At 35.1% G+C, this 24568-nt stretch overlaps 8 protein-coding genes across 9 annotated transcripts; 3 read left to right on the top strand and 5 right to left on the bottom strand.

Annotated features, from left to right (window-relative positions):
• Window positions 1-465: 465 nt before the first annotated feature.
• LOC116349072 lies at window positions 466-1761 on the bottom strand. The gene has a single exon (XM_031780327.1). The coding sequence runs from the start codon at window positions 1759-1761 to the stop codon at window positions 466-468; it is 1296 nt and encodes a 431-aa protein (XP_031636187.1).
• Window positions 1762-2286: 525 nt separating this feature from the next.
• Window positions 2287-5757, bottom strand: LOC116349080 (serine/threonine-protein phosphatase 6 catalytic subunit). The gene is made up of 5 exons (XM_031780349.1): window positions 5394-5757; window positions 4628-4756; window positions 4401-4559; window positions 4240-4300; window positions 2287-4174 (listed from the first exon to the last, which is right to left on the bottom strand). The coding sequence occupies exons 1-5, from the start codon at window positions 5556-5558 to the stop codon at window positions 3774-3776; spliced, it is 915 nt and encodes a 304-aa protein (XP_031636209.1). The 5' UTR covers window positions 5559-5757; the 3' UTR covers window positions 2287-3773.
• A 111-nt stretch (window positions 5758-5868) lies between these two features.
• Window positions 5869-7280, bottom strand: LOC116349079 (mitochondrial ribonuclease P protein 1 homolog). Its single transcript, XM_031780348.1, has 3 exons — window positions 7058-7280; window positions 6666-6976; window positions 5869-6592 (listed from the first exon to the last, which is right to left on the bottom strand). The coding sequence occupies exons 1-3, from the start codon at window positions 7238-7240 to the stop codon at window positions 5950-5952; spliced, it is 1137 nt and encodes a 378-aa protein (XP_031636208.1). The 5' UTR covers window positions 7241-7280; the 3' UTR covers window positions 5869-5949.
• A 146-nt stretch (window positions 7281-7426) lies between these two features.
• On the bottom strand, window positions 7427-11249 carry LOC116349098 (protein suppressor of forked). The gene is made up of 12 exons (XM_031780370.1): window positions 10846-11249; window positions 10577-10768; window positions 10461-10493; window positions 10293-10390; window positions 9630-10209; window positions 9014-9205; window positions 8701-8916; window positions 8592-8622; window positions 8343-8509; window positions 8167-8274; window positions 7833-8100; window positions 7427-7749 (listed from the first exon to the last, which is right to left on the bottom strand). The coding sequence occupies exons 1-12, from the start codon at window positions 10876-10878 to the stop codon at window positions 7523-7525; spliced, it is 2145 nt and encodes a 714-aa protein (XP_031636230.1). The 5' UTR covers window positions 10879-11249; the 3' UTR covers window positions 7427-7522.
• A 48-nt stretch (window positions 11250-11297) lies between these two features.
• LOC116349100 lies at window positions 11298-14868 on the top strand. The gene is made up of 6 exons (XM_031780371.1): window positions 11298-12107; window positions 12193-12441; window positions 12759-12890; window positions 13008-13378; window positions 13444-14348; window positions 14436-14868. Exons 1-6 carry the CDS (start codon window positions 11941-11943, stop codon window positions 14592-14594), a joined length of 1983 nt encoding a protein of 660 aa, XP_031636231.1. The 5' UTR covers window positions 11298-11940; the 3' UTR covers window positions 14595-14868.
• Window positions 14869-15057: 189 nt separating this feature from the next.
• On the top strand, window positions 15058-19676 carry LOC116349075 (structural maintenance of chromosomes protein 2). Its single transcript, XM_031780338.1, has 10 exons — window positions 15058-15380; window positions 15491-15808; window positions 15874-15984; window positions 16056-16674; window positions 16764-16939; window positions 17023-17887; window positions 17957-18150; window positions 18217-18324; window positions 18414-19271; window positions 19341-19676. The coding sequence occupies exons 1-10, from the start codon at window positions 15213-15215 to the stop codon at window positions 19455-19457; spliced, it is 3534 nt and encodes a 1177-aa protein (XP_031636198.1). The 5' UTR covers window positions 15058-15212; the 3' UTR covers window positions 19458-19676.
• Window positions 19662-23848, bottom strand: LOC116349077. 2 transcript variants are annotated; one of them, XM_031780346.1, is made up of 6 exons: window positions 23789-23848; window positions 23367-23618; window positions 23008-23291; window positions 20902-21107; window positions 20625-20796; window positions 19662-20513 (listed from the first exon to the last, which is right to left on the bottom strand). In XM_031780346.1, the coding sequence occupies exons 2-6, from the start codon at window positions 23588-23590 to the stop codon at window positions 19858-19860; spliced, it is 1542 nt and encodes a 513-aa protein (XP_031636206.1). In that variant the 5' UTR covers window positions 23591-23618; window positions 23789-23848; the 3' UTR covers window positions 19662-19857. The 2 variants fall into 2 exon arrangements, with proteins under 2 accessions (XP_031636206.1, XP_031636204.1); XM_031780344.1 differs by lacking the exon at window positions 23789-23848 and having other exon boundaries at window positions 23367-23750.
• On the top strand, window positions 21436-22986 carry LOC116349078. The gene is made up of 4 exons (XM_031780347.1): window positions 21436-21847; window positions 21927-22014; window positions 22090-22212; window positions 22284-22986. The coding sequence occupies exons 1-4, from the start codon at window positions 21750-21752 to the stop codon at window positions 22779-22781; spliced, it is 807 nt and encodes a 268-aa protein (XP_031636207.1). The 5' UTR covers window positions 21436-21749; the 3' UTR covers window positions 22782-22986.
• Window positions 23849-24568: the final 720 nt, after the last annotated feature.

Genomic DNA, 24568 nt, shown 5'->3' with positions numbered 1-24568 from the left:
AAATTCCCACCCCCTAAGAGTGAGCCTATTATATGCCCCACCCTGTAGATTTTCATCGTATAATCTAAAAACTAAAAGCATATTTAACGATTAATAATAATAATTTAAAAAAAAGAGATAAATAAAACAATGTCAATTTCAATTTAACTAAAACAATAAATTATAGCAAAGTAAAACCATTATAGAAAGAGAAATAATAACAAGTATGGAAATTGGAGGCGTTTCAGACAATTTTAGCGACGTTATTTAAAGCATTTACTTCGCATGTGAATTAGTTCATTCAAATTTAGTAAAAATCAATAAAGAAAAACATATTTGAAAAAAATACGCCAAAAAGCCTTTTTTTGCAGCAGTTCTGCATTTTTTTATTTTATCTTTTTTTTTTAGAATTACAAAAATTGGAGGAAAAAAATACTTGGAAAAATTATAGTAATGAAAATAGTTTTTTTAGAAAAGCTGCACTGTTTACAGTACCATACGCTTGATAAGTGCTTTCATAAATTGACCAAATGAAATATGTCCCAATGGTTTATCATCGTCAATTGGGATATCATTTTCAATTTCGTTTTCATTTTTATCTTCTGTTGATTCAGCTTTATCTTCTTTTGTTGATTCAACGTTTTCTGTATTTGTAGATACTGCATCTACTGTCTCATCATTGCTTGAAATAATTTCAAAATTTTCCTCTTTTGTGTTGCTTGTCATACTTGATTGAATTTCTGCGATTCTTTGATTCTCCCCATCATCAGTCGGGCCGTTGGACACGGTACTGTCATCAGTTGATGATTCTGATATAGTTGATTCTCGTGCGTTTTCTTCTTTTGTCGATTCGGTATCCACCGTCTCACAACTGGTAATTGATGGGATAGAAATTGTGCTGGCGCTTGTACGTGGCAAAGTATCTTCAATTTCGGGCATTTTTTCGTCTGATTCTTCAACAATGTATGAAATTGGTTCGTAATCATCTGGGAATGGTGCCAATGGAACAAAGATTCGGTCAGAATCAAAATAGATTCCGGAAGTTTGGGATTGGTAGTTCGAATTGGTACTCCGAGATTCAGATCCATCATCATCACCATAACTGCTTTCCTCGGAACTTTCATCTGACTTCTCACTTGAGCTCTGATCGGTTGTGAACGTACTACTTTGCGAATGACTTGAACTTGATGCTGTAGATTCAAAACCAAAGTTCACCGTATCAGCGACGCTATCAGTTGGATTCTCTGCTTTATATCCGATTTGACGCGATTTTTTCGCATCGATCGGATTATATTTTTTGCCCGTAAATTTATTCAATTCAGCTTTGTTCGGTGGATTTTCAATTGTCGATGGTTGTTCTTTCTCCATTTTCGTAAGAATTGCCATAAAATGTTTCCAAAATTCACTATCGACCAAAGCTTGTTGTGCGCTCGCACCTTCGCTGCTGCTGGTGTCAGTGGATTTTTTACCACTTTCTGATGCCATTTCTTCTGTTGTACTCATTGCTGTAGTATCATATGTTGACTCGGTTTCAAACTGCACTGGTGCCGATTGATCTCTATTGTAATACACATCGGATGGTAGAATTTCAACTTCATCTTGGTTTGGTTCCACTGCGTCAATGCTCGTTATATCTGATTCTGGATTTGAGATACTTTCTCTTGTAGCCGATGTACGTGGCGGCATCCAAAAGAAGTAGTCAAATAATGAATCATCGTCGTTTTGACAAAGCACGGCTGGTGCACAAATGGCAAGGATTAAAACGATCGTAAAAGATCTCATTTCAACAATTTTTTTTATTACCGTTTCGTATCACTGAAAAAATTATACTGAGGTCATCACTGGGAATATCAACATATTTTAAGACCGTGTTTTGGGATGTTTCGAAATTATGAGCACGCAGAATTAACGCAATACGCAATTGCCATATCGATCACAATCATCTTTACATCACATTTTATTTACATTTATAAAAACAACAAATGTTGTGGCTGTTGTTGCACCTGCACAATGAAAAAAGAAAGAATTCCATAAAATACTGGATTTCACTCGATGGATGGATATACGCAGTTGATAATTTTTAAAATACAATCGATGGTGATTAATTGAAATTTTTCTTAAACTAATGAATCAAAAGCAATATAGTCTATGGAGATCAGTGAAAAAATGCAAATTAGCGACTAAATCAACACATGTGTTCAAACAAAACAGATGCCTCATATTGAATTGTTCAAGTTCAATACCATGGGCACAAATCTTGAGACGCGAATTAATCAAAACACAATAGAAGTAAAACACATATACATTTTTTTACACAAATTGGGCATGGTCCATGGCTAACCATAGATACTTTTATTAACATTTTTTTACACAAGGTTAACATTTCGGAAACAAATAGATTTTGGCCGAAATGTGATGAGCATAGTAAAAACTAATTACTGGGGGTGCATTTTTTTCATTGTATTTTTTTCCCATAGACACATATTCGAATGCACAGTATATTGTTGTTGTGTTTTTTATTTTCAGTTCGACAAAGATACACATTTATAGTAAAGTACAAAAAAGAGAGAAGCATTGGTAGTATCTATGTGAAGCTTATTCAATGCATTCCTATAAATAGACGTGAAATACAAAAACATTCTCATTTATTTTCTCTTTCTCTTTTTTTTCGTCATCATCGTAGCTGCAATTTCACTCATTGGATATGCAATATTTAAAAAAAATTGTCTTCTAAAAAATCTCGTTACTTTTGTTCGATTTCTTTGTCTATAAAATCTTTTAATCTCCACATGGATATGTTGTAATTCGTATATTTTCATCCATTTGCAAAATACCACTAAATCATGTGACTTCATTTTGTTCAATTTAAGTGAGACCAGCAATAATCAGTGGTCTCTCTGCATTAAATACGTATCAAATTAAGCATTCGCCGAGTATTTCGTCCTTTTTTATTGAATAATAATTGAAAATGATATAATTAACTCGAAGAAAAAAAAACATTTTTACTAAATTGGTTTTACTTTACAGTAACTTTTGTTAACTGGTGATACAATATTTTTTTTTTTGGAAATAGAAAATCTCTATATTATAAAACAATGTTGAGCTGGCAATCAATTTGTACATGCTTACAAATACAATGTTTTTGCGTGTAGGAAAAAGTATTGGCAAAAAAATAACAACAAGATTTGTTACAAAATGCTTAGAAAATTAAAAAAAAAAAACAAAACATGAAAATCTTTATCGATAATTGAATAGAAAAAAGTCAGTATACATTCAAATAATTTTTGATAGCTGTTGTTCTTACTATGCTCTTTCATGTGCACCTTAAAGTTAAATGTCTCGGTTTTTTGTTTTAAATAAAGAGCAATTTCAGTTTAGTCTATTCAGAAGAAAAAAAAAGTTCCCTATATTTCAATATATGATTCTTTTATTTACTTCTATGGTTTCTAATTCTTGTTCATTTTTCTTTTTCATTAAAACATTCATTTTTCCGAATTAATTTAGTAGCTAGTTTGTTTTACAAAACGATTTAAATTGAAATTCCTAGCCTAGTCGGTGATGATTTTTCGCTAATTTCTAAATCTGTTTCATTCTCTATCAATAATTATTTCATCCTCATTGTTTGTGTTGGTCTATAGCGCTTTTAAAACATGCGCCCGATTGGCGTCAATTATAACAAAGAGAAGAGAAACCAACATTGATCGAAACTAATTCACATTGGAATTAACGTTCAAAAAATCGTGTGGGGGGTATGTCTTAGTTAAACTTGGACAACATTTATAAAAAAAAGTACATTAAAGAAAGTACGGTGTTACTTGTTGCTGTGGTATAACACGTTCATTGTCAGGCACAGCTTTGAATATGATTGGATTGCGTTCTTTGGAAGTTTTGAAGTTTAGGATGGATGCAACATTACCACAACGATAACAGTAATTTGGTGCCGACCATACTGTTACCAATTGACAATCAAACATGTACTTAATGCCTTCGTGCACCAATTGATGGGCACGACATATCAAATCCAATTTATTGATTTCCATAAAATCTTGCGTTACACGGGCACCAAAAAGCCAACCGGCACCGCGTGGACTGTGCGACCATGCATCGACCGCATCCTCTGGATCGGACCATACCAAATCACAAAAGGCACCTTTGTACGGAATTTCTTGATTACGATCAATCATCCGAATTTGATCTAAAATTCCAACATTTTTATTATTATTAAATATATTTCGAAATGATGGAAAAGTGTACAATTACCTAATGTTCGAATATCGGGACTTAAGCCACCGTGCACACACAGTATATCCTCGTCAATTAACTGTGATATGAAACCAAAGAGAGACAGGTAGAGAGAGAGAGAGAAAATCCATGAAAATTCATTTCAAATATAATTCAAAACAACAAAATGATTTACTCACGGCTGCAATGGTCAATAAATCAAAGACACGACAACAATATTTCCATGCATTTGCGTTGCCATATTTGCTTAAACATTCATCATAGAAGCCATACACCTTGGTTATTTGTCTCGATTCATGATTTCCTCGTAAAAGTGTTATTTTGTCCGGGTACCGTGCCTATTTAATTATGAAAAGGAATTTTCATTTATTTATATTACATTTATTTAACAGCAGAAGCGTCATACCTTCAGCGTCATAAGTCGAGTCAGTGTTTCTAAACTAAAGTAGCCACGATCAACGAAATCACCCATAAATATATAGTTTGTATCGGGTACCGGGCCGCCGCATCGAAACAGCTCTTCCAAATCGTAAAACTAAAAAAAATTGATTAAAAAAACGGATGGAATAGAAAGCAAAATGTTGATTAGCATCCAATTTTAGCACGAAACACAGTAGCACTAACACAATCAATTAACCATGATATTGCTTCTGTGATAACTCAAGTGGAAAATGTATATCAATTCAAAAGTAAATGTCAGTGCCAAACACCCCACAATATAGATATTTTGATGTCATGCGAATTAAATTATCGGCATGTAAATTCATCATCAAAGCACCAACTCTTTGTATGTGTATATGTATGTGTGGATGGTTATTTATTATGATGCAATTTCTCTCGAGTAAATTGAGTCAGTGTTTTTTTGTTTGTTGTAATTTCATAAATTACAATAAAAATTTAATACAATCATTCATATGTGAATGGATGACATTTATCTGTGAATGATGATGTTTTGTCTGTAAAGTCACTTTGTACACACACTGTACATGACATGTATTCCAATTCCGAGTGCATTGCACACAAAAAAAGAGAATTAAAAAGAAACATTCCAATTGAAACATGAAACCCATTCATAATTGACGGAATCGTATGGATTGCACTTGTAAATGAAATTCTTATCCGTGTCATCTGTGTTTGATTTATACTATCACTATATCAATCGCAGCACTCACCTGACCGTGGATATCTCCACATACTGTGACTGGTGTACTAACAGGCTGGATATTTGATTCCTCTAACAGTAAATCACAAACTAAATCACATAACTGTTTGAGATCATTTTCAGGCAGGTATTTACAATCCCGTGATATTTCTAACCATCTGTCCAGATCCGACATGTTCAGCTAACACACCACACAACAACAACAAAAAACAACCAAATTATGAATTTTCTCTTCGCTGTCGTTCGATCGCTGTGTAATTTGCTTAGTTTTTTTTCTTCTCTTGTCTTTCTGTACTCTGCTTGGCTGCACTGTCTGATATGAAGTTTTTGCTAGTGATGGCGCTCTGCTTTGACATGTACATATGTGTTGACAGTACGAGCATTTTATTTTTTGAAAAAGTGAGGTTAAATTTGATCTCGTGGTAAATTTGAAATGAAAATCATGTATCATGATTAGCTTACGCACGAAGAAATTAAACTTTCAATTACATTGTTACTATCAGAGGTCTGATATTTTTATTTAAATTCTTTACTCCATTACATAAAAATACATTAAATGTCATTACTTAGTCCTCTGGAGTTTTATGCGTCGCCTCATGTTTTGTGCGTCGCCTTTCCTCTACTTCTTTAATTAATTTCCCCTTTTTCGAATATAAATACACACATTTCTCAATGATTTCCTTTAAATTTCGATTAACTTGATGTTCGCGTATAAAAGCCGCCACTGACGACATTGGCAGTTCTCGTGAATCGCCTGCCTTCAATCGCATATTATCTAGTGGCAATCGGGCTGTTCTGATGCCCATTATTTTTGCTTTTGCCATTGTCAAAGGTTCGTTACGTCCAAAATCAACAATTCCACCGATTATGTATATGTCATCGAAATTATATTCCAGCACATTGTCACTGTCAAGCGTCAACATGACCAGTCGTTCTTTGGGAAACAGTTCTGTAAAGCATTCGGAATGGATTTCCGTCGGTGATTTTTTACTTAATAACGTTGGAATTTGTCCGCAAAGTGATTTTAAGACGACGCTATCCGGTGGTACACCACATAAATGCAAATCCATTGGTTTTTTGTGCGCTCGATTTTCGGCGTAAACTCGCCTCAAACCGGAAGACAATTTACTTCGTTCAAGATCCGTCATATGATTTTCGAATGACAAATCAATGACTAACTTTTGGCCATACAACTTTGATCTGAACATTCTAATTGCACAAAGAAAAAATGAAACAGAAATTATTTATCGGTAATGATGGGATTTTGTTTTCTTTTGCTTACTTTCGATTGATCCATTTATTGATTAATTGGTTGTTGATACGAAGGAATTGCGAATTATGACCAACCCCATATACTATATGAGGATTTGATGCACGTGTGGCTTGAACTTGTTCACGTAATCCACTCTTCGCTTCCTTTGCCGCTTGTTTTTTTGCTTTCTGTTCGGCTTTTGCTTCCATTCTTACTAATAAAAATCTGCAATATCTCTTTCGTTGATGCTTCGCATCGAGTCCACAAAGGTGTTGTAATTGGTCTTCGGTGAGAAATTCCGGATCTATGCTTTCATAATTCAATCCATGCCAAAGATGTACCTAGAAACACACGATAGTTACTGCTTTTTATTCACTTATTCTTCGTCTTAAGACAAAATTATGGGAAAGAATCGTATAAACCTCCGCAAGTCGATATCTTTTGAGTTTTTCCATTTGTTCATCTTCTGATTTTTCAACTTTCTTAGCTTTTTCGATTAATTCGCTGGATTTTAACCGCTTAATGATAGATTGGCTTGTATGCGGCTGTAAAAAATGCTTGGAACCTAAAAAATGCCGAACATTTTGCACAAAACATCGAATCATTTTCAAAACTATAACAACAATACTGCGTCATGTGCGGATATTGAACATAACCAATATTTCTGACGGTGGAATGTTTGTTGTTGACAGCTGCTACTGAATCGGTAAATTCCCGATAACAAATGAACCGAACGATTTAAAAACAAATATTATTTGAAAACATAAATAGTAAACACCGATTTTCGGGGAATTTTCTTTTTATGAAGTCTTTATTAAGTTTGAATAAGTTTTTTTTTTGTTATAACGAATGTATGCAATTTTGTTTGGCTAATACAAATATGAAAATTAGGACTTATTAAAACGTTTCTGTTGTCTCAATCGATAAATGTCTTGTGCTGGTGGTGGTCTTGATGCGGTTGTTTCGTCGTCACTATCATCATTGACTGGCAGCATTTTTCGTTTTAAACCTTCGCCCGAATACGCACTATCTTCGACGATCCAGTGCACCGATTTGGCCAGATCAAATAGTTTTACATCACATCCATTATCGCTGGCATTCGGAACGGGTGAATCTGCGAACAAACCACAAAACAAAGTTGAATTTTTGTAAGAAATAAAACAATTAAATGCTCCAGAGAGTTTCAATGTATCTTACTTTCTGGCAATTTGATACGATTGAATACATCAATAAGCGAATCAATTGCGACAAACGGACCGCGAAAGCATACCGGCGGTGGTAATTGAGAACAAAGTAAAGCCAAAGCCGGTGGTTGTGGAAAGGTTCCACCACCCAATGGATGCTCATACGGATATGGATTTGATTTTGGTTTGTACGGTATCATTTGCGAAAAATCGGGCCGAGGCAATTGACATACAATTTCTTCATTTTCAGCTTCTGTCTGCTTTGTGAATAGGCCGGTGTCCTAAAATGAAACAATTGTAATTAATGGTGTCTCTTGAATAAACAACATATGTTGATGGAAACTTACAGGTGAATATCCAATCGATTTAAGTTCAACTGATGTACATGGGAACAAGTCCAAAAACTTATATCGATCAACGAGCTGTGCTGTCTCTTTTCCTTCGAAATCTTTGAGCTGAAAATGTGATAGATGACGTTAGTGTTCATTCATCTATATTATGCTATATCAAATGGTATTTTTACCGTTTCCAAAACGGCACTACGGCGACGTTCAACTTTTACAATACTCGATAAATCACCGATATTTGATTCAAACTCCAAAAAGCGATTCCAAACGTCGACAGATAACTGCGATGTCAAACCACCAGAAGAAAGAACACGTTCAAACAGTACACGGGTATTGTTATCCTCTGTAAAAACAACAACAACGGATTATTCAGAATAATTGCATGGAAATTTTCCATTGGAAAATGGAATGAAGTTCATGCTTACCATTCAAATGTGATAGATAGTCAACGTAACACTTGAAAAAAAAAATATAAAATAATAAAAAATTGTTAATAAAAAATCTAAAAAATAAAAAAATAAATATAAAAAATACTTTGACATATTCAGGATTACCGCCAAACTTCTTCAAACCCAATTCAAATATACGAAATGCAATATCTTTATCTTTGCTGCAATAATATTCCATGAGCGCGGCAGCAACAAATACATGATAACGTGAACGAATATCTTCGCGAGCCTTTTTAAACACCGTACGAGCTGATTTGATGCCCTCAGCACGTCTCGCAAATTTCATGTACTGTACATAGGTCTGCAATGAACATTGAGACAATATTAAAGATAAAAGTCCCCCAATGACATTTTAACAAGTGTAATAGACGCAAGACTGTCGAAAATTAACAACATACCAAGGTTGGGTCAACATCCGGAATCGATATGAACTTATTGTACATTTGGTGTACTTTATCGTACTTCATACGACCTTCCTCAAAGTCAGCATAGGCAAAGTACAACAGTGCATTTCGACACAATGGCCCGTTAATTGCACGATCTAAAATATTGGCGGCTTCATCAGCAAATGCTTTGGCCGCATTGACATCCTTTGAAAAATAGAATAAAAATTAGATTTCAATAAAGTGACTGTGATTGATTTGGACAAAAATGAAAACACTCTTAACTAAAGTAAAACGCAATGAATGTTTGATTGAAAAATGTTTCCAAAATAAGTTCCAATCGTTGAAATAAAACGTTAGTTTTTGTCTAAAATTGTCTGAATTTAATGTAAGTTTTGTTACTATGATAAAATTCAAAGGAAACATTTGACAATCGGTATTCATTAAATGTGTGAATGAAATAAATGACACGACACAAATCGAATTTGGTTTCTATCTCGACACGAGATGAGAGTTTCATCAGCGAATGCAATGCGTTGCTGATCTTTATTCGTATCACAGAATAAATGAAATCGAAAATTGAAGCACCATCCAATTCACTGACAACCAAATCAATTAAAATACTACGCACTCCTTTTTCGGTAAGCAATTTTGAGCTCTGATCTAAATACTGTGCAGCCTGATGCCAAACAGCCGGATGATGGTTTAACACCAATAAACATTGTTCCGTTGCAAACATAACGCGTCGTGTAACCAGTGCGGTGTCCTCGCTTCGCAATGGATTCGATTTTTCAAATGCAATGTACTTTTTCCACAGTTCAACCTGTCGCACTTCTTCTTTGGTCAATGTCGGTGGAATCGCCGGTAGATTTCGATTCAATCCTTTTGTAACTGCTTCCAATTCTTTGGCCACACGACGTGCATTCATGTAGTCACGTGAACGTTCTAAGCTCATTTTTTCGGATATTATTGGATTGATGTTTTGCTCGAATTGAATGTATTCTTTCCACAAAATTTCAATGCCAATGATCGGCGTTAGAACGGCCTTTTGATATACACGCCGTACGGCTGTGATCTTTTGGTTTTCGGCAAAACTACCGGTCGCATCAACGCCTCGCAAAAACTGCACATAATCACTCCAAATTGAAAATGAATGCAAATCCATTCCAATCTTTTCCAATGCAAAATCATAAGCTTGCGCCAATTTTTCTCTAAATCGAAAAGAATTACGAACAAATGTTAATTTGATATTTTGAATAGGGACGCTTTCAAGCGAATAAAAATATATTTATACTTGTGGGTACTCAAGCCGGATTTAGTCTCTTTTACATATGTTAAATACAATTTCCAAAGATCAATGTTCAAAATTTTGATGAGACACCTCTGAAACAACTGCAAATATAAAACAATTTTATTAGGAATCCGATGTCATATACGGCATACGCTATAGTATTTGTCATACCTTTTCCACACGCTCATAGTTTCGGGCTTTCATCTGTAAATTAATTGAAAAACAGACAAAAAACGTTGTATTCCACAGAAAATTGTCAAATAAAGCAAAAAAAAATGATTGATTACCTCTTGTTCGATGAAAATTTTCCAAAAACGAGCTGTGGTCGGAAAAACAGCCACTAGCGATTCGTACAGTGAACGAACATCATTCGCCGGCCTATTTTGTGCTTCTCGTAATAAAACTGACCACGCTTCGACGTCGTACGGTCGTAATTCTACAGTTTGTTGTGCACGCACCAGTCTTTCATGGCCCCATTCCTTGAAAATAGACACAAATCAAACAACATACAGTTAAAAACACACATTCGGCACTTTTAATTTCATTTTATGCTTACAATATCAATTTTAATTTGATCCTTAATATTCATGTTGAATGTTCACTTGGATTCGTTCAAAATAAAAAAAAACAACAAAATACAGAAAAATATATATTTTTCGCCAATTTTTACACCTTTTTTCGCTTATGTCAAAAATTAATTTACAAACAATGCATTTGAGGTTAAGTTCATAGACAACTAACGCCGCATCACCACTAAAATGAACTCTTTTTCTTATTTTGTATTTTCTTTTTTCGGGTTTGTTTGTTATTTTCTTTTCGCGTTGTATTCGAATTTATTTAAGATAAATGCAATGCGCTCCACTCACTTATAATACGCGGTGTATGGTTGCATTTGCGTGTTTGTGTTGCGACCGAGTGTAGCAATGAGCTCACCAGAGTCGAAATATATATATGCTAAAACTGAAAACGAAATGTCAAAATCACCAACGCAACACATACATTCAAATGTCAGTTATACATTTTCGCTGCGATAAAATTTACATTATGTGTTTTAACAAACCTGTGCACATTTCAGAGTTTGGAATTAAGTTGGTGAAAATCGTATCAACATCACGTTTATAAGAAAGGCATTTGGAGCGAAACGATTCAAATAATAATTTTATGGTTTTTATGTTTGCGACAAAGTCGTATCAAGGAGATTCAACGTTTGTTTTCTTTGTCCGGTGTTCATCGCTTCTGGCTGTGTCGCGACATTTGTAAATAATTATTTGAAATTCGAGACGAAGTCGCAGTGATGTTCAGCTCAACGACACACTGTTTGTTTTTTTCATACGAATGACTTCAAACTGAAACACCGACATACTCAATTCTGCAGCGCGTGCCTTTTGTATTCAAATGCTGCACACAAAACAACAGACGCATAACCGTTAGTACAGCCATAGTTTTAGCTTTCTGAGAAAAGAGGCAGACGTCTGCACTTCAATTTCGATCGAGAGCTCAAGCAATTCGGTTCACTTTTAAAACACGTGGTTTATATTCACACGAACGATTCTTTTGATTCAAATTCAATTTGATATTTCTGTTGTGAGCATAATTTAACATTTTTGTAATCGAATTGTCAACGATTTCACACAAAAAAAAAATTGTGAAAATGGCCGGACAAGTGAAAGATCTGCAAAAACTGTGCTTTTTCAATCTAATTGAATCCGAAAATCTGGATAAACTTCGCTTATTGTGCGAACAGTTTGGCCGCGTAGTGCATATGAATCAGCCAGCTTCAAACAAGCGGATGGCATTCACACTTTTTTCCAACGAAAGGTAACATATTCATTTTCGAATGAAATTTTTTTTTGAGATTATTTTGTTTTTGTCGGATTTTCAATTGTTCATAAATTATCGACAGTGATGCTCAACGCGCCAAAGAAGGTCTCACTGACAAAGGATATCGTGTAGACTATGCGAATGCTCGTGCCAACAAAGGTGAAAATGGCAGTGAAGATGGTGCCCGGCCGAAAGTCGATAATGACTTTCGTCAAAAACGAAAATCCAGCCAACGTGGTTCTAGTCTTCAAGGCAGTGACCGTTCATTGGACGGTTCCGTTGGAACGGAAAACGGTAGCGTCGAAGCTGGTTCTGTAAACAAAACAAATCAGTAAGTGTTTTTACGATAATTTCCAATTGAAATTTCAGTGGACATTTTGAAATTGGCTGAAAAATTCCAATTTGCATGCATTTTTCTTAATTTTTAATGGTACACATTGTTTTATGCTTATACAACAATAGCATTCATTCATTTATACATACATTATGTGGCCACAGATTTTGCTTACTTGACAAATTGTGCGTTTTCGTTTAGGATCAGTCAAACTGTAGCATACACAAAACAAATTTTTTGATTAAAAAAAATTAACGGCAATCATGAAACGCAGCAATAAACTATAAGGCATTTATTTGTTTCCTGTGTTACAGGCCATACGGCAAATGTTTGCGGTGTACTGACAAGGCCTATCACAACTGTGGTCGATGTGGTGATTTTTACTGCAGTGTAGAATGTCAAGCGTCTGACTGGTTGAAACACAAGCGAGAATGTTTCCCAATGCCGTAAGTAAAACGTATACAATACGATCGTATTGCTATTCATATTCAAATTGCGTTCAATATTCTCGATGAATAAAGAATAAAATCGAAATTTTGTTTGTTTTAATTTCCGTTGAATAGTAAGCTTGTTCCAGCTAAATCAACGTACAGTCTCCATGCAGGCAACAGCGATTCAGTTGAAACCGTTAAGAGTCCTCAAACAAAAAAACTTGATGCCGCCAATGGTGAACAGAAAATGTTGCAAGGTTCACCGCCATTACCCAAATCTGACTGTGTTGTTGCAACTAAGTCATCTCATACATCGGACATTACATCGTCGGAAAAGCGTCCTTTGATCGATGAAAGTGTTGCAGCCGATAAAAAAGCAGCACCATCTCCACGAGCTCGATTACTCTCTCAAGCTAGTAATGGACCAACGTCACAACCAGCAGCACCAATGACACCACCAGCTGCATCTGTGACATCATCAGCTGCAAGCGGCATGGAAATTGGTAAGGTCTTTTATTTATGAATCCATTATATGAGCATTAACAAATATTTTGAATCTGTAAAGTAGATTTAATCGAAGATGGTTCCGAAGTGTTCATCAATTACGTGAAATCACATCAAATGGTTTACGTTCGATCCGTTGCAAAGGACACTGAATTCAGTAAGATGATAACCGAAGTTGGAGAAGCATCGAAAAATGCACCAAAACTAGCGACATACCCGGTTCGCAACGACATTGTGATGGCTCCATATGATGGTTTATACTATCGTGCGATTGTGATCAAAATAAACAAAGAAACCGCTTCAGTACACGTTGGTTTCATTGATTTCGGAAATTCAGTCGAAGTTCTGTTCAATCAACTGAAAGAATTGCCCAACGAATTGCAACAACATCGACGCATGACCACCGCGGTTGTATTGAAGGACATTCAAAACGAATTCGAACCAGAAGAAATTGATGAAATGAAATTGTATTTGGAGGGTCTTTGTGCTAATGAGACAAAGCTCAAAATTAAAGGCGATAATTCGTTTGTCCATACAAAAGACCTAGTTGAATTGTTTGACATAATAACGAATCAGTCGATCAATGATGAAATCAAGAAAAAGGGAAAAAGATCTAAACGCTATCGTCTTGATGATCTTGAATGTTTGGTGGTCAATACAAAGGAAGAATCAACTTTGGTAAACATTGGACCAGAACGCATTCATGAAAACCTGTTGACATGCATTTTCAAAGCAAATATACAAGAGTTCATGGATGAAGATTCACGAATTCAAGAGTACGGAATGACAGTGAAGAATGCGCCGGCCTACGTGCCAAAGGTGAAAGAGCTTTGCTTGGTTTTGACTAAAGATGATGGTACCGATGTTTGGTACCGTGCTCAATTCCAGCAAGAATTGATTGATGACAAAGCCCAGCTCTATTGCATCGACTATGGTCGAGTTCTCAAAACTCGCATAAACAACATTCGTGTAAGTATGACAATGATTCGTTGGCCACGCTTTGAAAATATATTGCAACACATTCGAGGAATAAAACCATTTACTTTCTCAATATAGGCATTTCCAGAAATCTTGGCTCATCCGGTCACATCCTTCATTGGCCGTTTGAAATCCGGCGACACACTTAGCCCAGAAGAATTGAAAAAATATATGGAAGACCCATTCGTGGCCAAGTCTGTCGAATATGATGGCGACATGCATATCATCACCGTCTAAAATGGCTTCAAAGTTGTATTCAGCAATTGCCGAGTCAGCACACCAAAACGAGACCTCATTCGAGAGAGTTTATTAAAATAATGACGAATTAAATTCGCTACACTTACATTTTTTTATATATTTTTTTTTAACCGACTGGCATAATGCCTGGTTCATACTAATTGATTATAAATCAATCATATTTAATCAACATTTCATCATTTCAATGTTAAGATACATTAAGAATATGAAAATTCTATTAAAATAAATAAAAATTAGTTTTATATTGACAGAATACAACATTAAAAAAAAATGAATAAAAAAAATAAAGACAAACAATTTTCTCATATTCATGTCTAAGGGAATTTGATTCATTGATTGTGCGTGTGAATGCACCATATAAACATAGCATAACATGCAGTCATTTCAGTTTTGACATTTCATTTTCGCCATCTTTGTTTTTTAAATTTTACCAAACGGATTCTATACACAAGCATATGAGAGCGTCAATCTTAGAAAGCGCGAAAAAAAATATTGTTCAACAGTTTTTTTTTTATTTTGATATTTTGTGTTGAAAATTCGGTTAGCTCAAGAGCATTTGTCAAATAAACGATCGCCAAAAATAGTGCGCATAAAAAAATGTATATAAAAAAGTTGATTCTGGATGGTTTCAAATCGTACGGTAAACGAACCGAAATCGAAGGTTTTGACAAAGAATTCACAGCAATTACCGGCCTTAATGGTACGGGAAAGTCAAATATTCTCGATTCAATTTGTTTTGTGCTCGGTATTTCCAATTTGGGACAGGTAAGCAAATGCTGCTATAATAATTTTGCAGTAAATTCTTTCATATTTGTTGGGGTCGATTAGATTTGCATTACTAAGTGTATTTATGCTGTCCGATTTCATGTTTTTAGGTGCGAGCAACATCATTGCAAGAGTTGATTTTTAAAAATGGACAAGCCGGTATTACAAAAGCATCGGTAACGATTGTATTTGACAACAGCGATCCGGACAATTGTCCCGTTGGCTATGAAACATGTAAAGAAATCACCGTATCGCGGCAAGTATGTGTCGGTGGCGGTGGTAAAAATAAATATTTCATTAATGGGCGTACGGTTCTGAACAAAAGGGTGGTCGATCTGTTTTGTTCCATTCAAATGAACGTGAACAATCCAAATTTTTTGATCATGCAAGGTCGCATCACAAAAGTGTTGAACATGAAACCAATGGAGGTAAGCGATTCACATATTCTCGAATTGTTCCAATGCCGATTATATTTTTTGTTGGCTTTGTGTAGATTTTGTCAATGATTGAAGAAGCGTCGGGCACCAGTTTATACGAAACGAAACGTGAACAAACCACAAAAGTTATCGAAAAGAAAGACTCAAAGCTGAAAGAAATGGACTCGGTAAGATACACAGTTTTGACTACTTGCATTCCATTTATACTCATTCATGACGATGTACGACTTCATTTCAGCTGCTGCAAGAAGAAATCAATCCACGAATGGAAAAATTACGCAGTGAACAAAAGCAATACGACGAATTTCAAAAGTTAAAACGTGAAATTGATCACTTGACCCATATCTATTTTTCGTATAAATTTTTAATGCATAAAGAGGCAGTGCAAAAAGGTGAAAAAGCCCTTGAATCAGTGGACACATTCATAGCCGACAGTCGAAAAGAGATTGAAGACAATATTCAAGAAACGGAATCAATTGACGCAAAATGCCAAGAGGTGCAGGAACGTATTGATGCTGAGACCGGCGGTGAATTGGCCGAATTGGAAAAGGAACTGGCGGTCAAATCGAAAACCGAAGCGACGGCAAATGGAGCTAAGAAAAGTGCCAGCCAAAGTGTTGATGCTGAAAAACGTAAATTAAAATTGATCCAAAAGAATATGTCAAAAGATGAAGAAGCATTGCAATCGAAGGAGGCGAAAATAGGCAGAGTCGGTGGTATGTTTCAAGGACTAAAAGAGGCCGATGAAGCCGATAGTAAAGCATTCTCAGAGGCACAAAAGCGTTTCCAAGCGGTTAGCGCCGGATTGGAGGTGAACGAAGATGGTCAAGCCACATCACTTCAAGAACAATTAACCAGTGAGTTTAATCACACTACACTAGCATACATTGACAATTTTGACAGATAGATTTTTAATGTATTTTTGACATTTTCCATATGAAATTAGCCACAAAGACAAAATTGAGCGAAGCAACAACAACAATTAAAAAAAGTGAAATGGACTTGAAGTACATGACAAAACTATTACAAGATAAGGAGAAAACACAAACCAAAAGTGATTCAACATACCAAACGAATAAAGCTAAATTGGATCAAAAGGAAAAAGAAGTCAACACTATTGAGGTACGTTGTCACAAAGCACATTTCAATCAATTTTTTTTTTTTTGTTTTTTTTTCAATTTTCTCTCTACAATCCATTCGAATAGGAAAAACTGAATGGAATCGAATACGAAGATGGAATGCTGGAGGCATTGGAAAAACAACACTATACATTGAACGGTGAATGCCGTCAAATGGAACACGAACTAGATCGAAAGGGTGGTCATCGTTTTGAGGTTCAGTATCGCGATCCAGAGCCAAATTTCAATCGAAACAGAGTCAAAGGAATGGTTTGCAAGCTGTTCGATGTCAAAGATCCAAAATATTATGTTGCATTAAGTACTTGCGGTGGTGGTACTCTCTATAATTTGGTCGTCGACGATGAAGTTGTATCGAAATTGATTTTAGAACGTGGCCAATTACAAACACGTACCACAATCATTCCAATTACGAAAATTCGTGGTTCGACTATTAATCCGGCCAAAGTGAGAGAGGCACAGCAATTGGTTGGCAAAGAAAATTGTGTACCAGCTCTCGATTTGATCACATATCATCCAAGCTTGAAAATTGTCATGGAATATGTCTTTGGTCATACATTTGTTTGTACAAGTATGGCGGTGGCCAAACAAGTTACCTATCATAAACGCATTTTAACGCGTTCCATTACACTGGATGGTGATGTGCTCGATCCAGAAGGTACATTGTCGGGTGGTGCTCAGTCACAGCAGACACCAGTGCTCATCCAAGTGGCCGATATTAAAGATTTCAGTAAGCGTTTGGATGCAAAACGGGCCGAACTAAGAAATGTCCAAGATCAAATCAATAGAATCCAAGGCGTTGCCAATCAGTACAATCAATTGAAGCGACAAGTTGAGACAGTGAATTATGAAGTGGAAACAATTAAAAAGATCTTGGCAACAACATCTTATCAACAACATCAACAGGAAATCGAAGATGCACGAAATAATATTGGTAAAATTGACTTTGTGCTCTGATTTATTCAAGAATGTAATGAGTTTTTGTTTTGATTTTGGTATTTAGAAACCTTGAAAACGACAATCCAAGAGAAGAAGGAAGAACAAGTGACGTGTAATGCAAAAATCAAAGATTTGGAAGCGAATTTAGCCGATGCCAAAGGCTACCGTGAACGTCAGCTAAAAGAAGCAAAAGATCATATGCAGAAAATGAAGGAGAAAGCAGACAAGAGTCGCAAAGAATGGGAAAAACACGAAAAGGTTTGAACTGATTTTAATTTATTATTTTTGTGTGTTTGAGCTAATTTTGGAATGTCCATTGCATAGGATGCAGACACTCTTCGACTGGAAGTGGAAGGTTTAAAGGAAAGTATCGAAAAGGCAAAAGAAGAGGCCGAAGCTTCTGAAACAAATATTGAAGAGCTACAAAAGAAGGTAAGCACAAACTATTATATTGAATTTTGGCAGAGACTGTTGACATTCACTCTCGAACCGGTTTCATTTATTCTTGAACATGCGTTTAGTTGGACGAATTGATAAGCACCAGTGCAACGGCATCGGCTGAAATTGCTGACCTAAAAAAGCGTATCAAAGAGCAAAAAGATTCAATTGCATCAAAACATAGCGAGATGAAAAAGACATTGGCACGCAAAGATAAATTGTTGAAGCGCAACGATGAGCTTGAATTGCAAATTAAGAAGAAAGAAACCGAAGTATCAAAACTAAGAAATGACAATAAAGAACATGAAGATGTGATGGCCGCGATGAAAGAGCAACACAAATGGATTGAAACTGATGAAACATACTTTGGTGGTCGCAACACAAAATACGATTATTCAAAAGAAAATCCTAAAACGGCCGGCGATCGGTTGCGTGAGAAAAATGAAGTGTACAACAAAATGAAGAAACGTATCAACGAAAAGGCGATGATGTTATTGGAGCGCGAAGAAGAGGAATTGAAAAGTGTGCGAGATCGAAAGGATATCGTTGAAAATGATCGAAAGAAAATCAAAGGCATTCTCAAGGGATTGGATGCTGAAAAAATGGAATTACTGCGCAAAGCATGGCAAGAGGTGGATAAAAATTTTGCCAGTATTTTCAGCGTTTTGTTGCCCGGTGCACAAGCAACGTTGGTCCCACCGCCTAACATGGAATTTTATCATGGACTGAATATAAAGGTTGGATTCAATGGCGTGTGGAAAGAATCACTCACAGAACTGTCGGGTGGTCAACGATCATTGGTGGCTTTGTCACTCATTCTGGCTATGTTAAAGTACAAACCAGCACCCATTTATATTTTGGATGAAGTCGATGCTGCCCTTGATATGTCACACACACAAAACATCGGACGAATGTTAAAACTACATTTCACAAATTCACAGGTAACTTTTTGTGCATCCACAAGCTTTTATTGCATAAATTTTACATTATTTTTCTCTCCTGTTTTTTAGTTCATCATTGTCTCGCTGAAAGATGGAATGTTCAACAATGCCAATGTCATCTTCAAGACAAAGTTCGAGAATGGCGTTTCTGGTGTAATACGAACACAGAATGTGCGAAGCAAATAATTCACATACACGTACAAACAAACACACACATAAATCACAAACAAAATCAATAGTTTTTTTTTTCATTTTTTTATGTATTACAACTTTATTATTACTATAACTGTCTGTTGTTTTTATTTTGTTTTGAAGTAAAATCTTAAAATTAAAAAAAAAAATTGTGTGAGAATCCAAAACAAAAAGAAAAACAGTGTAAAACATAAAATAAGGCCGAAATTTATACATACTTCAATTTTCAGTTTTATTGAAAAAAGAAATAAAATTCAATTTGGATCTTACAAGATAGAAAGAAAATGAAGTTTAATGAAAAATACTTTTATAAAGTGAATTTGGAAGCAAAATCTCATCGAATAATCTTTTTGTCTTAAAATGCTATATCTTTTTTTCATATAGATTCTTATTACTAGACAAAGTCAAAATTTCCGCCATCGTCAAAGTTCATTTCTCGTTTGATGTCAACATTGAAAAATGTTTCATTTAGGCTGTGTACGGCATTTGCATTGGCGCCGCCACCATTTACCGTTTGTATTTGTGGTCCGGTATTTGGTAAATTGTTGCTGATTATTTGTTGCGTTTGTGGTTGTTGTTGTTGTGGATGTGGATGCATCGACGGTATTGGTAGATTGAGATTCGGGTTTGATGTATGATCAGTGACAATTTGTTGTTGTTGTTGTTGTTGTGAGAATTTTTGTGTGAATTCCGACGGCGGTAATCCCAATTCTTTTTCGATTTTATACAATTCCAAATCCATTTTGTAACATTTTCGATTATGCTTCTCAACATAAGCCGACATTTTTGTTTTGATGAATTGATTTTTCAATTGTAACGCTTGTTGTCTGTAATGAGTGAGCGGCGATTCATGGGCATTTAATAGACTCGGCACTGTGGCCGGCGAAGACTGATGGTGTATTGGCTCGGTAAAACAGTGACCGTTCTCTAAACGATTGCTTTTATTCGACGTATTGTTCACAAAATGTGCCTCCCTCGACGATTCAGTGTCAGTCCTTTCGGGAAGAATGTTGTCAATCTCCTCTAATACTATGTTATCTTGTCGCAAATCTAATTGGAATGAAACGGAAAAAAGAAGAAGTGAAAGAAATGGATAGAGTATTCTGCTTAGAAAACAGTAAATGTTGTGCATTGTATAGAAGTGCACAATTATATATTTACCTTTTAATTTTTCTATGTAGCCGGGCAATGTGCGAAGTGTTGGTATTCGAATCGATGAATTTGAATTGTTGCCAAATTCATTCCAGTCATCTTTAAGTATATCAAACATGATTTTGTCTGCTTCATCATAACGAACCATCCGTGTGCCAGTACTGAAACCTTCCCACTTGGACTGTAATCATCAAACACACCGTGTTATTCGCCATTAAAATTGGCGGGCAATTAATGCCGATAAACATGTTAAAAAAAATAGTCGTATAGCATTATGCGTACTTACAATGGTATCATCTACATTTGAAATCCATATTTCGTAATAAAAATCTAACCAAGTTTTATTCAATGGATATAGTCCTTTGCTTTGTGCTTTTTTCAATACCAATTCCCAACCATCACTTTTCTTCTCAAAATCGGCTGGTTTTGTGTTTCGGATTAAGGTTAAAAGTTGAATTTTCTTCGGTATAAACGGTGTTAATATTGCATCATCTATGAAATGAAAATAAAACCAATAGACAAATGTAAACAATCAATTCCGTCACAAAAATCGAATCGAAATTTCTAGCCGAATTCCGGTAAAAAAAAATTATTGTCTTAAAAATGTCGCCGTGAATGTGATTTTGTGTATTTACAAACAAAAACGCTTGCATTAGTGTTGTCTGATGCTCAATGCGAATGTATTCGTACTTGTTTATGCTTCCCAATGTCCATACATACATATACAACAAAAAAATCTACTTAGCACCAGGCATATTATCGTTATTGCGTGTATGTGTGACACTTTGGTAAATGTCAGAGCGTTCTTTCGACGCCATTTTTCATTTATTTCACTTTGAGTATGTACTTGCAAGCAATCTACTGACTCTGTGACTAAAGTGTTTTATTTCGATGGTATTTATAAAATTAATTTCTGTATTTCGAACAGTAGCGTATTTCAATTAAAGTATCTCCGACTTTCCAAACAAAAACACTTATCGTTAGCACAAAATAAACATAAACAAATACAAACAGTGTGAGACGATAAAATTTTCAGCCTACATAAATTGAAACTCGCAGCGAAGCAAATAAGAAGAAAAAAATTGTTTTTACATTGTTTTACCGTACTTTGGTTATCGTCCATTTAATCGAAATATGGACAATTGCTTAAATCGTAGTCTCACAAATTCACAAATATACGACGGTGAATTTTTTGATGTGGTCGGACAGGAAGGTGATATTTTGATTGTTCGGTGAGTTATTATGACGAAAAAAATATTTTTTTTTTTATTTGTGTTTGGCTTGGGTGTTCTAATGTCGTAAACATAATAGGTGCAACATATGTACACCGGACGGTACTGATGCTCAGTTGCTAAGAACGTCGGTTAAATCGAACGGCAACATTCTGAAGCATATTAAGGTAACGTTTTGTACATTTAAAATTGTTTTTTTTTTTTTTTTCAAAACGAATAAACGTTTCATATCTCGTTTATAGAGACGTCACATTGACATGCTGGAAAAAATTAAATCAACCAAAAGTGTAAAATCTCGTGCACCAAGAACTATAAAACGTGAACACGGAATGGAAGAGATGGTCAAACCATTCAAAAAGAAAATGGTAAGTTTAATTGAAACTAGATATGTTCAAGTATGACATGTGATTTCTTTTTTCTTCTTTCAACCAAATAGGTTCAAATCAAAGTAAAAAAGTCCACCGACAACGAAATGGAAGAGAATGACACTCAAGTTTTCATTACGAATGATGAACAAGATTCGTATAATACTGGCAATGACATGTATTTAATTGAACCGATGGAATCGACCGAATCGGATGGTGAAGAATACGTTGAGCTTGAGTTGGACAATAATCAACTTGATGAAAGCCAGTCGGTCGAAGAGAACAGTTCCTTACACCATGAATACGAATACATTCGGAAGCCTGTCACAACAAAGAGATTGCGTGAATCAAGCACATACGAAGGAACACCGTCATACAAGCGACCACAAATCGATCGTTCATTGCTCGAATTTCAGAAAAAACTGATGCAAATGGAGTTCGATGATATGAAGAAATTACGGCACGAAAAGCATCAACTTGAAATTGCCATTCTCAAAGCCGAACTAACACACAAAACATTAGAGCATCAAAAACAAATGGAAATTATGAATAAGAAAATTCAAGATTAGATTGACTTTGTTTTGAAATACGATCATTGATAGCAATGTTCGTTCAATTTACGGAATTTTTTTTTTTTTTTTCACACATAATATACTATGTAATATATTTTAAATCACTTTCACTTTGGAATATCGACATTTATGAATTGAACAAACACCTTTTGTTGTAGAATTAAAAATAAAATGAAATAAAAAAATCACTTGGACATTTATATTGAATATTGGTTTTACTCACTTGAATCCATGTTGGTGGCAGACAATGAAGACCGTACCGGCTTAATATCCGAGAAATCTGAATTATTTGATGTGTTTGCATTGTTTGCACTGTCAATTGGTGTATTTGATGCGTTTGGAGTTGATGTTGCTGAATTACTGGCCTCAATATTTATTCGCGGCCGATGTCCGGGAAAATGGCTTATAATGTAGTCCATTTCATTATAATATAACCAATACGGTCGCTGTTCGCCATTCATTTGTGCGCGCTTTATTTCAAAATATTTTCCTTTTAAATTCTCATATCTGGAACAAAAGAATGAAATGAAAAACAAAACCAAATTCGAAATTCGAATAAATAATGCAATCGAGTACACATACTTTTTGTAACACTGTCTTGTGCTTTTGGCGAATTTCGGAAATTTAATTTTCATACACTTAAAGATGTAATTCCAAACGAAGGCATGTGACTGTTTATTATCTTTGAACATCGCCAAAGTTTTCGGATTCATTAGTATTTTCAATAAATGTCTGGTTTCAACAACTGTAAACACTTTTGTTGATGTTTGTTGTTGTTCTTGCGGTTGTTGTGCTTGTGCATCCATGATGAGTAAGAGAGATTCACTAAAGTATCTATATATGTATATTGGTATCGAAAAATAAAAATGATTTACACCCAACAAATTTATTGTCGTTCAATCGACAAAGAGGTCAAAAATAAAACTCTCTCGAAATAGCAAATGGAATGTATGGGAAAAACGAATGAGAGAAAATAAAAACAACAAACAACGAAGAACTTTTACGCAAAATTTACAGCACACACACTCTCTTCTTCAGTGGATTCAGTAGACACCGAGTAGCGTAGGTAAATATAGAATGTCACTAAACGAAGTAAGTAAAGACTAGTACTTAGTCGTGACAGGTTTCCTTACATATGCACCGGATGCGTTTAATGGTACATAAAAAAGATTTCTCTTTTTTTTTTTAAAAAAAAACAGCGAAAAGCTTAAACAAAAAAATAGTTGGACCACGAAAATTGAAATAAGTTCGAACGAATATATGAAGTTAATCCACGATCATCCGACCAAACAAAATTTGATGTTTGATCACAAGTATTCCTATAATACTTAGGACCTAATCCAAGGTGATTTTGTTCAAATTCATATAAGATATATTTTTTATCATTTTTTTTTTAAATTGATTTTTATGTTGTAAATTTTGCCAAAATTAAGCGGCAATTTGTTTTATTTTCATTATTTTCAAACAATCAACATACATGACATATTAAGCGTGCCTATAGTGCAAAGCGAAAAAAAATCGTTATTGCCGCAACACACACAGTGTACACACTCCAACGCAAAATATACACAAAATTCAGATAGAGAGCGAGAGCGGGTATCCAATTTTACTCTCGCCGTTGAATGTGTTGATAGAAAGAATCAATTTGATGAATTTTAAGTGTGTGCGCATGTGTCAAAATAATAATCTCAACGGCCGTTGTCTTCTCACCAATTTGGCGCTGTCTCTGACGCCAATTCTGTCTTCCTCACTCTATTGCATAAAACAATCAACAATCAATGTGT

This window comes from Contarinia nasturtii, unplaced genomic scaffold, assembly GCF_009176525.2.
Source record: "Contarinia nasturtii isolate CC-2019 unplaced genomic scaffold, AAFC_CNas_1.1 Cnas_scaffold_2806, whole genome shotgun sequence".
Classification (NCBI taxonomy): domain Eukaryota; kingdom Metazoa; phylum Arthropoda; class Insecta; order Diptera; family Cecidomyiidae; genus Contarinia; species Contarinia nasturtii.
The sequence above is the reverse complement of the archived record's forward strand: the minus strand, read 5'-3'. Positions and strand labels throughout refer to the sequence as shown.

What these genes read in the sequence shown, in the direction of transcription:
- LOC116349072 (XM_031780327.1), bottom strand. Translation starts at nt 1,761, where the DNA reads ATGAGATCTTTTACGATCGTTTTAATCCTTGCCATTTGTGCACCAGCC.
- LOC116349080 (XM_031780349.1), bottom strand. Translation starts at nt 5,558, where the DNA reads ATGTCGGATCTGGACAGATGGTTAGAAATATCACGGGATTGTAAATAC. An exon ending in GTGGAGATATCCACGGTCAG is followed by an intron (nt 4,757 to 5,393) that starts GTGAGTGCTGCG and finishes AATTTTTTTTAG; the next exon opens with TTTTACGATTTGGAAGAGCT. An exon ending in CTCGACTTATGACGCTGAAG is followed by an intron (nt 4,560 to 4,627) that starts GTATGACGCTTC and finishes ATAATTAAATAG; the next exon opens with GCACGGTACCCGGACAAAAT.
- LOC116349079 (XM_031780348.1), bottom strand. Translation starts at nt 7,240, where the DNA reads ATGATTCGATGTTTTGTGCAAAATGTTCGGCATTTTTTAGGTTCCAAG. An exon ending in AAAGATATCGACTTGCGGAG is followed by an intron (nt 6,977 to 7,057) that starts GTTTATACGATT and finishes GTGTGTTTCTAG; the next exon opens with GTACATCTTTGGCATGGATT. An exon ending in AATAAATGGATCAATCGAAA is followed by an intron (nt 6,593 to 6,665) that starts GTAAGCAAAAGA and finishes TTGTGCAATTAG; the next exon opens with AATGTTCAGATCAAAGTTGT.
- LOC116349098 (XM_031780370.1), bottom strand. Translation starts at nt 10,878, where the DNA reads ATGAATATTAAGGATCAAATTAAAATTGATATT. An exon ending in GTAGTGCCGTTTTGGAAACG is followed by an intron (nt 8,275 to 8,342) that starts GTAAAAATACCA and finishes TCACATTTTCAG; the next exon opens with CTCAAAGATTTCGAAGGAAA. An exon ending in TCGTATCAAATTGCCAGAAA is followed by an intron (nt 7,750 to 7,832) that starts GTAAGATACATT and finishes GTTTGTTCGCAG; the next exon opens with ATTCACCCGTTCCGAATGCC.
- LOC116349100 (XM_031780371.1), top strand. Translation starts at nt 11,941, where the DNA reads ATGGCCGGACAAGTGAAAGATCTGCAAAAACTGTGCTTTTTCAATCTA. An exon ending in TCTGTAAACAAAACAAATCA is followed by an intron (nt 12,442 to 12,758) that starts GTAAGTGTTTTT and finishes CCTGTGTTACAG; the next exon opens with GCCATACGGCAAATGTTTGC. An exon ending in CTCGCATAAACAACATTCGT is followed by an intron (nt 14,349 to 14,435) that starts GTAAGTATGACA and finishes TTCTCAATATAG; the next exon opens with GCATTTCCAGAAATCTTGGC.
- LOC116349075 (XM_031780338.1), top strand. Translation starts at nt 15,213, where the DNA reads ATGTATATAAAAAAGTTGATTCTGGATGGTTTCAAATCGTACGGTAAA. An exon ending in GTATTTCCAATTTGGGACAG is followed by an intron (nt 15,381 to 15,490) that starts GTAAGCAAATGC and finishes TCATGTTTTTAG; the next exon opens with GTGCGAGCAACATCATTGCA. An exon ending in AGCTGAAAGAAATGGACTCG is followed by an intron (nt 15,985 to 16,055) that starts GTAAGATACACA and finishes ACTTCATTTCAG; the next exon opens with CTGCTGCAAGAAGAAATCAA.
- LOC116349078 (XM_031780347.1), top strand. Translation starts at nt 21,750, where the DNA reads ATGGACAATTGCTTAAATCGTAGTCTCACAAATTCACAAATATACGAC. An exon ending in ACATTCTGAAGCATATTAAG is followed by an intron (nt 22,015 to 22,089) that starts GTAACGTTTTGT and finishes TCTCGTTTATAG; the next exon opens with AGACGTCACATTGACATGCT. An exon ending in AACCATTCAAAAAGAAAATG is followed by an intron (nt 22,213 to 22,283) that starts GTAAGTTTAATT and finishes TCAACCAAATAG; the next exon opens with GTTCAAATCAAAGTAAAAAA.
- LOC116349077 (XM_031780346.1), bottom strand. Translation starts at nt 23,590, where the DNA reads ATGGATGCACAAGCACAACAACCGCAAGAACAACAACAAACATCAACA. An exon ending in CAAATGTAGATGATACCATT is followed by an intron (nt 20,797 to 20,901) that starts GTAAGTACGCAT and finishes TGATGATTACAG; the next exon opens with TCCAAGTGGGAAGGTTTCAG. An exon ending in CTACATAGAAAAATTAAAAG is followed by an intron (nt 20,514 to 20,624) that starts GTAAATATATAA and finishes CATTCCAATTAG; the next exon opens with ATTTGCGACAAGATAACATA.